Raw genomic sequence first — 11,668 nt, 5'->3', positions numbered from 1 at the left:
ATGTGCGCGCACATCTTAGTGTGCGCACGCACTTCACGCTTGGCTCCACTAACTGTTAGCGCATGCGCAAAACAAAGCGAACGTTGTGCGTTCAATACATGTAGAAAATACCAGTAAACATCACATCTTTATTTCAAATACAATGAAGATGAAACTAAAATCATTCTAAACGAGTACATCTGTATTCTTTTAAACCAGACGTGTTTGGACAGAAAGGACGGCCGATAACACAATGCGCAAATGCAATACGTGTGACGTCATGTTAAGCCAGCGTGAAACGCACGCTAACACTCCTCCCACTCAATTAACATTCGGCTAACGCCCAGGGTACGCCTACAAACACTGAGCCGCACGCATCACACACTGCAGTTACCGTTACTATAACAAAACATGACAGCCAATAGGCTTTGAGGCGCGCACGTCGCTTGGGGGCGGGACTTACATCCGTAATCCTTTTTAAGGACACCTTGGCCCATGACAAGGGTCCCACGTCATACGTGGTGGACCCGGTTTTCAATGTTGTAGATGTTGCATGATAACAAAACAGGTATGTGTTAGAGTTATGGAAAAATGTTGCTAATATGTTTAAAGGGATAGGAAAGTACGTATATGTATACCGTCAGCAATGTGTACTACTCTTTCAGGTTCTACTATATTGTATTAGGAAACAATTTGTTTGTGATCGCTACATGTTATGCAGTCTGCAATGTTACGCTGTATCCACACATTGAAAGTGAAAATGGTGGTTACAAAAAAAAAAAAAAATTAAACGCAGAGTCAACGCATAACGATTGTTATATTTACCATTCTTCTAGAATTAACTCTTCGCCTGGCTGCAACTGGTCGCTCCAGAAATGCAAGGCATTTTCATCCACGCTTGACCCAACCGCTGAATCCAGTATGACACATATCTCCTCCAGGAAGCGCTCATAGGAATCGCCACTGCTTTCTTCAAATAATTGGTCGGGAGGTAGGTTCATTTCTTCGGGTTCCCATTCCAATGCATTTTCAGCTGAAAGGCTTGGTACATAATCATAGTACTTTTGTTCTTGTACAATGTGGGTTTCAGGAATGGAGGCTGCAGATATTGCAGCACGTATCGATTCAAGCGGATCAGTAGTAGCGGATACATTGCTATTGCCATTAGGAATAAATATGCCTTTCACGACAATATAAGTGCCGTCTTTCAGGAGAAATTGTTTTTCCTGGGCAATCTTCCAGAAACCATAGGTGTGTTGTAGCTTATCCTGGTCACGTTCAAAAAAGTCATTACTTGATAAAGTGAATCTTATTGAGGAATTAAAATTCCGTGCATGCTTACGGTCTTGGTAATAAGGATATTTTGCTCGAATGAAATCATCGATTTGGCGTGTGCTTGCTTTCTGTCCGCGACTGTTCAAGATGGCTTCACAGATCATGTACTTATACCCTAAAAGGGGATTAATATTGGTAACGAATTCATCAGCCATGTCTGAGTAGCACAAAAGCTGTGTGCAGGTCTGTGTTATTTGCTCATCAAAATGAATGTGCTGAATGGCTAACAAACTCCTGTTTTTCCTTCTCAAGGTCATCAAAACTAACTACTTTGACTCCTTATTTCAAACGCCAATTGGCTTTGTAAATCTAATTGGGTTAACAGTTGTGGTTAGTGATATGGGACTGTGGGAGAAACATTTCTCCTTCTTTTATCTCGTTTCTGAAAAACATCCCTAGACTTTGAATTCGTTCACATAGTGTTTTTTTGAAAACTAACAAAGACCACTGTGTGAAAATAGTTCTTAGCCAGGCATATCAGTAAAAACACACACCTGCAAAAAGAAATGTTTTTTCCCCGCTTACATTTCTGTGTGTATGTGAAAGTCTGGTTAACTCCCTGTCTGCATGAGTTTAAATACGTGTGTATATATATATATCTAAATATATCTCTCTTATAAAAATATATATATATTTATATATTATATTTTATTTTTTTTAATATTGCAGGAGTACACACAACATTGATGGCAGTAAGTATACCTTGTATGAAACCTATTTAAATGGTGAGAAACATGATTGAATGAAGTAATAAACATTTGTTTAAGCACAATACTGTTAGAGTCTCATACTTAGGATATTTCTCAAACATTATGCCTGTATTATTAAAATAGTGTGCTTTCACAAGGAAGCATGAAGTGTATAAGTTTGTAAAATACATGTATACCAGTTTATATAGTACTATATATATATATATATATATATATATATATATATATATATATATATATATATATATATATATATATACATATACACACACACACACACACACACACACACACACACATAGAGTCTCATACTTAGGATATTTCTCAAACATTAGGCCTGTATTATTAAAATAGTGTGCTTTCACAAGGAAGCATGAAGTGTATTAGTTTGTAAAATACATGTATACCAGTTTATATAGTACTATATATATATATATATATATATATATATATATATATATATATATATATACATACACACACACACACACACACACACACACACACACACACACACACACACACACACACACACTCACTGTGTGTGTGTGTGTGTGTGTGTGTGTGTATATATATTATTATACATTCTGAGATGTTATTGAAACAAGAACACACAAATGATTAAAGGACAAAATTAGAATGCCCAAGCAAGGCAAAGGTAAGTAATAATTTACACATAATCCTGCTGTACACGTACAAGAAAGATGTTTGCAGTTACTTAGGTGTTTTTATAAATGCATGTGACTAATATGCATATGCAATTCTTACATCAATTAACACACCCAAATGCAATGTTTTGCTGCAAAGTCAATGGCAGCTTCTCTAAACTTTGCAACTGGTTCCAGGTGGACCATTACTGAACAGACGATTAATACATAAATATTTATAACACTATTCATTAATTGAGTGTTAACATTTCCAAAACTTCACGTGTACAAGAACATAGTTGAAAGTTTGGAAACAACACAGTCTTCAGCATACATACAATATTAATTAGATAATGTGAAGTCATGTGAATTATAACATTTATTTTTTTGTTCCTTTTGTGAGCGAGTAACAGGCCTGCTTGTTGTCTCTTGCATTTTTTTTTTTCGTTTGCCACCAACTTTCGCAACAACAGAGCCACTTTGAGTGGCCTCTGGCACTTCACGGGCAGGGCTTATGGGCAGTGACTCACCTACAGGGCTTGTGGGCAGTGACTCACCTACAGGGCTTTTGGGCAGTGACTCACCTACAGGGCTTTTGGGCAGTGACTGTTCACCAACAGGGCTTGTGGGCAGTGACACATGTGAGCAAGTTGGTACACCGTGCACAACACATGGTTGGTCCGTTTCATCTTTCCTGGTCAGTACTAACTGCTTGTGCTGTTGTGTTTTTGTGGCCTCCTTTGTAGGTGTCAGCTGGTGATGTAGTACAGATGGCAGCGGTAGGATGTCGTCAGGAACCTGCACACCAATGTGTGCTACTTGACCGGTAACATTGGGACCTGGTGACTGAAGATCAGATGAATGTGGTGAGAAGTGGCCAGCATGTAATGATCCAGCCTGTGAGGTGTTGAATTGGGGTACATTAGTCATTCTCCAGTAATTAGCTTGGGTTTGCTGAACAACTAATGCTTCGAATGAGGTGTTGATTTTTTGCAACTGTTTAGGCACTTCAATGAAGACTCTGTGGAGATGTGCCAATTGTGATACTGTTTCTTCCTGCAGTCCAATCATCCTTTCCAGCACTGTCATCATGTCTGAATGGCGACGATTTTCTGCGTCCACTATTTTTCCCTCTGAAGCTACAATTGCATCGTATGTGGAAGTTGATGGACGATTTGGCGGTACAACAGTTTCTATTGGCACCTCTTCATGGTCACTTGATTGTATTTCAGTCTCTTCTGCGGCGTCATCCTCATCATCCTCATCATCCTCATCACCATGATGTTCTAAAAAGAAATGTACACATTATTAAATGGCATGTTAATGTATGCTGTGTTACTATGTAATTGTACTGTGTCCTAAGTAACACCTAACATGTTAGCATACGTTTTATAACCTCACATTAAAAACTACCTTGACTTACGAATAATGTTTGGACTTAGTATGAAATATGAATGAATGAAAAGTTGCTCTAAACTCAGAAGTCCTACATGATAGTTCACATCACTAACACAATACATGTTGCCTTACACTTAATTTTCACTGACACTAAGTAATCCTATTTAAAGAAGATGTGCAAAACAAATAATGAACATGACAACATAACATATAGAAGAGCACATATTATATGGCCACCAACTGATACACTCACCTTGTAGTTGTGTTGAGCTGGCTGACCCAGGTGAAGACACTTGTTCCATCTCAGGTGACACATGTCCTCCAGGGGCAACTATATATAACAATAACATAAGTTTGACATTTACATGTGTAAATATTGAACAAACACTTATTGTATGTTCTGTATTTATGATTAACTAACAACATCAGTTGCTTAACCGAAAATGTGTGTGAAAGTGAACATAAATAGTTGTAATAACACTGTACATGCCTGTGTACTTAGAAGTTTTGAGTTCCCTAACATACAACATACTATGTTTCTGCAGTAATGCGTGAGGATAAATAGATTAAATTTGTACCTTAAAATCATATGTTGTGTAGTGATATCAGTATCATAATGTACATAACTATCATGAGATGACCATTCACAATGGTTATCATGAAGGTGGTCATATTGCAAAAAGTGTTGTTTTTGGTAGAGGATATGTGTGGTACATTAATCGAAGATGTGGCACACCTGAATGTGGCTGTGACTCAACAAGACAACACATGCAGTGTGTGATAATGTGTCTTTGATAGTAGTTCAACTATAGATATGAGTGAACTAATGTGTGACGTACGCTTTGATAAGTAATGAGTTGTTGGGGCATTTAGTAGCTAAAGTGAAGCTTTCAAATGAGTGTGATTAACTTCAGTTGTGCTAGTCAGGTTGTAATAACGGTATTCCCTTCCCCAAAAAGCCTGATCAGCCACACCTTTCAATTACTTGAAACAGGTGAAAATGGTGTGAACTAAGTTGACCCTAAAATGAGGCTGCAATTAGTGTGTGTGCTGAACCCCACCCCCTCTGTTGAAGTGTATGCTGTGATGAGATATTAATTGCAGCTGCTTTAACACAATGGTAGATGAGCTAAATAGTCGTGTGCAGTTTTTAAGTTATGAAAACAATGACATAAAATATGATACGTGTGCCTCATTATGCTGTCTGTATATGAGTTAAAGCAAAAATGGACCTTTTCATAAACAACTATAGATGTGTTAGTGCAAGTGATGTTTGTAGGCCGTTGCATGCAATATATTTGATGCATGCTTAAAATAGGCAGTAATGTCATGTTTGTCGGAGTAAAATAAATAAAATACACAATAATATTCTACATATTTCTGTTCTGTACCTGTAGCTAGTAATAATTTCTGATTAACATGTGTTACACATGTGTACTACCCTGTTGTTCCCCATCTTCGCCCACCATCAATTGCTTCCACTGCAGCTATGCATTTTGGGAATTCACATGTAAATGAGCACGCAATGGCACGTGCTATATTAGTTACTGCTTTTAGTAGGACTACTACATATATGTCTATTTTGAGATATATATATATACAGAATCAGACATATACATATATAGATGCAGGTATGCTTATATTGTGAAGACAGTATAAAAAGCAGTGTAAATATTCAAAATAACTGTAAGCAACGACACGCCTAGTACAGTAATATTTATCACCTGCTGGAAATTGTGACGGATAAATTCCAATGTCACGGTCACCAGCCAAGCCTTCCACGACGACGGTAAGTAATTTTGGCCGAAGCAGCTCCTCCAATGGAGTCAATATGAGACGTTGTGGTGTGGGCCCACCTCCAGTGCCAGTAGCATGCACGCGTTGGTCTTGTATTTTCTTTTTCAATTTGGACCTAATATCATCAAATCTTTTCCGACAATGATACTTGTCCCTGACACGATTCCCACAGGCATTGACACCAATGACTATTGTGTCCCACATTTCTTTTTTGCTTGCTGCACTTGTCCGCCCTTGAAAAACATATAAAAGATATGAGGTGAATTAATAATAATATAAGCACCAGTTTCCTACACTGCTAGCTGTTCCAAGAGATAGCAAACATGCTGTTTTATGTGTAATATGTGAAGCACATGAGCATTCACTACTAAACCTATACATGTAAGCAAGGTTGCATTCATATTGTATGCAGTTCTGGCAAATTGACCGGCTGTGTTTATTTGTCCTTGTAAGGCATGATAAAAAGCTGTGTTTCCACACTAATGAACATAGAAAGATATTGTGTACCCATATTTGCATATGAACAAAACTCAGATGACCTAGGATCACATGTATTTGAATAATAAATGTAAAGGTACACTTACCTAATAAATATCCATAGATACTGTCATAGTGCTCCAGAATGCCAGTGACAAGAGCTGTATTTTCCTGGTCATTGAAGCGAGGATTACGTGGCTTCTCCACACGTTTCTTCCGAGCAGGTTTAGGGTCAGAGCTTGGCTGGTGCTGACTGGACTCTCCTTCTTCCAATGGAAGAGCCTCCAAAAGCTGGCCACCAGCAAGCACGCCACCACCATCCACCCCATCAGCAACTGCGCCACCAGCAGCACTCCCAGCACCAGCACTCCCACTCCTAGCACCAGCACTCCCAGCACCAGCACTCCCACTCACAGCAACAGCACTCCCACTCCCAACAACAGCACTCCCACTCCCAGCAACACCACTCGCAGCACCAGCACTCCCACTCCCAACAACAGCACTCCCACTCCCAGCACCAGCACTCCCACTCCCAGCAACAGCACTCCCACTCTCAGCAACACCACTCGGTGCACCAGCAACATCACTCCCCTGAACAGAACGTTCACTCCGACGCGTACTCGCACGAGTAGCAGTCCCACTCCCACCAGCATCACTCTTCCCACGCTTTGCGGGCATACTTCCAGCACTCACAAAAAACAGACAAGAAATGTACAGGCAATCACACGAACCACTTCCACATATAAAACAAGACAAAGATGTAAACAAAACAACAAAGGACAAAGCTCACCCAATACACAACAAGTCTCTCAGTCAATATGCAAATCTTCAATCGTCCAGCTCTGTGCGTCTCTCTCTCTCTCACTCCCAACAACACAGAGAATGATTAGCAGTACACGTTGCCTTTAAATATGGCGCGCAATCAAAAACATGCTTGTTTCGCCTGATTCAGCAAGATTTGTGATTGTGCAACCTAACAGCACCCCGCCACGCACGCCGATACACCTGTGTGTGATCGGCTCATCATCGTGAGAGTGGTCGGATTTGTTTTCGGCTTGATTTTGAATGTATTCGGCACTTACTGCATACGGAGAGGGAAAAACGCCAATAACATGACTAATCGATAAGCTTGCCGATTTCACATAATCGTCGCTTACTGCATGAGGCCCTAAGTGTGTGTAAGTGTGTGTGAGTGTCTGTAAGTGTGTGTGAGTGTGTGTGAGTGTCTGTAAGTGTCTGTAAGTGTGTGTGAGTGTGTGGGAGTGTGTGTGAGTGTCTGTGAGTGTCTGTGAGTGTCTAAGTGTGTGTAAGTGTGTGTGAGTGTGTGTGAGTGTCTGTAAGTGTCTGTAAGTGTGTGTAAGTGTGTGTGAGTGTGCGTAAGTGTGCGTGGGTGTGTGTGAGTGTGTGTGAGTGTGCGTAAGTGTCTGTAAGTGTGTGTGAGTGTCTGTGAGTGTCTGTGAGTGTCTAAGTGTGTCTAAGTGTGTGTAAGTGTGTGTGAGTGTGTGTGAGTGTCTGTAAGTGTCTGTAAGTGTGTGTGAGTGTGCGTAAGTGTGCGTAAGTGTGCGTGGGTGTGCGTGAGTGTGTGTGAGTGTGTGTGAGTGTGAGTGTCTAAGTGTGTGTAAGTGTGTGTGAGTGTGTGTAAGTGTCTGAGTGTGTGTGTAAGTAAGTGTAAGAGCCGGAGCGGGAGGTGGGAGGTTTGACAGGGAGGGGGGGCGTGGCTTGAGCGGAGGGACCCGCTACTCTCCCCCCCCTCCCTCCACGGACTGCAGGAGGGAGCTGCTACTCTCCCCCCCCCCCTCCCTACACGGGCTGCAGGAGGGAGCTGCTACTCTCCCCCCCCTCCCCGGACTGCAGGAGGGAGCTGCTACTCTCCCCCCCCTCCCCGGACTGCAGGAGGGAGCTGCTACTCTCCCCCCACTCCCTCCACTGGCTGCAGGAGGGACCCGCTACTCTCCCCCCCCCCTCCCTCCACGGACTCGGGCTGGAGCACTCATACATACACACATACACACACACACACACACACACACACACAGGCACTCACGCACTCATACACACACACGCGCACACACATGCAGGCACTCACGCACTCACACACACACACACACAGACAGGCACTCGCACTCACACACACAGACCGCTAACCCCCCCCGCCGCAGTACAGGGCCCGCCGTAGCCGCAGCGCAGGGCCCCGCCACCCCCCCAACCCCCACAGCACAATGACTTCCCACCCCCTTAACTTTGTGAAACAAAAGTCACAAGACGTTGTACAGGCAAAATACTGTACATCTGTTAAAGTGCAGTTGTCTGTTTATTTCTATATAATAATTGTGTGCAGTGTGTGTGCAGTGTGTCAGTGTGTGCAGTGTGAGCAATGAGCAGTGTGTGTGCAGTGTGCAGTGTGTGTGCAGTGTGTCCAATGAGCAGTGTGTGTGCAGTGTGCAGTGTGTGTGCAGTGTGTCCAATGAGCAGTGTGTGTGCAGTGTGTGTGCAGTGTGTCAGTGTGTGCAGTGTGAGCAATGAGCAGTGTGTGTGTAGTGTGCAGTGTGTGTGCAGTGTGTCAGTGTGTGCAGTGTCAGCAATGAGCAGTGTGTGTGCAGTGTGAGCAATGAGCAGTGTGTGTGCAGTGTGCAGTGTGTGTGCAGTGTGTCCAATGAGCAGTGTGTGTGCAGTGTGCAGTGTGTGTGCAGTGTGTCCAATGAGCAGTGTGTGTGCAGTGTGTGTGCAGTGTGTCAGTGTGTGCAGTGTGAGCAATGAGCAGTGTGTGTGTAGTGTGCAGTGTGTGTGCAGTGTGTCAGTGTGTGCAGTGTCAGCAATGAGCAGTGTGTGTGCAGTGTGAGCAATGAGCAGTGTGTGTGCAGTGTGCAGTGTGTGTGCAGTGTGTCAGTGTGTGCAGTGTGAGCAATGAGCAGTGTGCAGTGTGTGTGCAGTGTGCAGAGTGCGTGCAGTGTGTGCAGTGTGAGCAATGAGCAGTGTGTGTGCAGTGTGCAGTGTGTGTGCAGTGTGCAGTGTCAGCAATGAGCAGTGTGTGTGCAGTGTGAGCAATGAGCAGTGTGTGTGCAGTGTGCAGTGTGTGTGCAGTGTGTCAGTGTGTGCAGTGTGAGCAATGAGCAGTGTGCAGTGTGTGTGCAGTGTGTGCAGTGTGAGCAATGAGCAGTGTGTGTGCAGTGTGCAGTGTGTGTGCAGTGTGCAGTGCAGTGTGTGCAGTGTGCAGTGTGCAGTGCAGTGTGTGCAGTGTGTCAGTGTGAGCAATGTGCAGTGTGTGTGCAGTGTGTGTGTGCAGTGTGCAGTGTGTGTGCAGTGTGTGTGCAGTGTGTCAGTGTGTGCAGTGTGAGCAATGAGCAGTGTGTGTGCAGTGTGCAGTGTGTGTGCAGTGTGCAGTGTGTGTGCAGTGTGTCAGTGTGAGCAATGAGCAGTGTGTGTGCAGTGTGCAGTGTGTGTGCAGTGTGGCAGTGTGAGCAATGAGCAGTGTGTGTGCAGTGAGTGTGTGCAGTGTGTGCAGTGTGCAAAAAAAAATTTTATTTTTAAATTTTAAAAAAATTTTTTTTTTTTTTTTTTTTTTTTAAAAACGGGAGCCACGGGAAAACCGCGTTATAACCGAATCGCGGTATAACGAGGCGCGTTATAACGGGGTTTAGCTGTATATATATATATATATATTCAAAAATAAATAGACGATACCGTTCTGTGGCTAACTGTGGACGGACGTTCACAGAGGTACGCAATTAGGAGGCTTTATAATGTTAAATTATAATAAGGCTTTATTGTGCCTTTTCCTTTTTATCAGGAAAACATCCAAACAAGGGGGGGGGGGACAAAGCTTCCGTTCACTTGGGAGTATTTCTAGTGAAAACACTATGCAATCAATTCACATCTCCCTAGTCAAGCTTTTCTCCCAAGCCCCAAAACATAGCATGCAGTAAGCAGGTATAAGCAGTCTCTTAAGAATAAAAGTCTTATCTGTTTGTAAGCTTCTCTGCTCTCCTGGAACCGCACCCATGCGTGCACAGAAAATATCAGCATCCAGGTTTTAGAAGTCTTATTTGGTCCTTGTGGTTTGGAGGGAAAATCTTTACTGTCCCTGCTTCAGCTCCCTTGTCTTCAGGGTTGGTCAGCATACACGTTTAGAAGTTTTCCCTGTGTCTTGGAAGCAGCTCTGCTATCTTTTGGCAGAGCTCAAGACAAGTGTGTCTCCAAGTTCAGCTCAGGTGTCAGCTAAAGAGTTCTCACTTCCTGTTTCAAAAGACAGGCTTTCTAAGCCATCTAATCAGGCAGGTGGTGTTTAGTAATTAACTATCAGAGGTTAACCACCACACTGCTGGATTAAAGGCACATTACTGAACAGGGATAAGTCCCCTGTTACACTAACGAAATGCTTTTATTTGTGCAAACTTTCGAAATACACTGATCTTTTCTTCCGGCGGTGTTACAATGGATAAAGCAAGAACGGTTTTTACTTAAAAACAGTGCATCCTGGAATGTATCTGACTGAAGCATATCCCTCCCCCCTGTGCAGTATGCGATTTATGACTTAAGGTGTTAAATGGTCCCTGAATGTTAGTGATGTAAGAGTATGTCTGTTTGTGTATGTGTGTAAATATACATTTATAAAGTATATAAATATATATAAATATAAATGTATTATATAAATAATATATAAATATATATATACCGTATTTGCCCGAATATTATACGGCCTCCCACATAATACGACCCTAAAGTTTTGAAGGTGTTCTACATGAAAAATAAAAGGTGTTAGGCTGCGCATATAATACAAGTACAGATTTAGGAAGGACATTTTTAGGTAAAAAACATAGCACTATATTTGGGCCAATACGGTATATATATATTTATTTATCAGTTAACAAATGTTTCATTTGCTTTTAGCACCACTCATATTGCTTTCTTCTGGCTTGCACCCAAATATAATTTCTAATAAATTGCTTCCTGTGGATTTTATAGTTGTATAATGAGCTCATTCATTATAGGCCATTCCTACAATCTATTCAGTCTTAATAGGGTTTATTAAAACCTTATTTAATAAAGCAAAAGAGGAAATGAAACAAATGAGACAAGAAAGCGCTTATAATCCCTGTTATTATGGGTGATCAATCAGATCAGAATGAATGTACTGTACATGAACAAGAATCCCCTCATTGGGAAGGATGGGAATTGATTTACATGTTGATACAAACTCAATGAGAGCACAAAAGGTTGTGTAATGTAAATCTCTGAGGCTATGATGCTTCAGTCATGCATGCATGGGTACAAATAATTATCTGACTACAAGAGAAAGTATCCCATTCATTAGTCAACCTCCAGAGA

General features: G+C 42.0%; 1 protein-coding gene across 1 annotated transcript; it reads right to left on the bottom strand.

Moving 5' to 3' along the window:
• Positions 1-3,013: 3,013 nt before the first annotated feature.
• Positions 3,014-4,389, bottom strand: LOC142493172 (uncharacterized). Its single transcript, XM_075596806.1, has 2 exons — positions 4,323-4,389; positions 3,014-3,957 (listed from the first exon to the last, which is right to left on the bottom strand). Exons 1-2 carry the CDS (start codon positions 4,369-4,371, stop codon positions 3,014-3,016), a joined length of 993 nt encoding a protein of 330 aa, XP_075452921.1. The 5' UTR covers positions 4,372-4,389.
• Positions 4,390-11,668: the final 7,279 nt, after the last annotated feature.

This window comes from Ascaphus truei, chromosome 1 (assembly GCF_040206685.1).
Source record: "Ascaphus truei isolate aAscTru1 chromosome 1, aAscTru1.hap1, whole genome shotgun sequence".
Classification (NCBI taxonomy): Eukaryota; Metazoa; Chordata; class Amphibia; order Anura; family Ascaphidae; genus Ascaphus; species Ascaphus truei.
The sequence above is the reverse complement of the archived record's forward strand: the minus strand, read 5'-3'. Positions and strand labels throughout refer to the sequence as shown.

Excerpts from the sequence above, each read along its gene's own strand:
- LOC142493172 (XM_075596806.1), bottom strand. The coding sequence starts at position 4,371 with ATGGAACAAGTGTCTTCACCTGGGTCAGCCAGCTCAACACAACTACAA. Across the intron at positions 3,958-4,322 it reads CAGCTCAACACAACTACAAG|AACATCATGGTGATGAGGAT; the intron begins GTGAGTGTATCA and ends ATTTCTTTTTAG.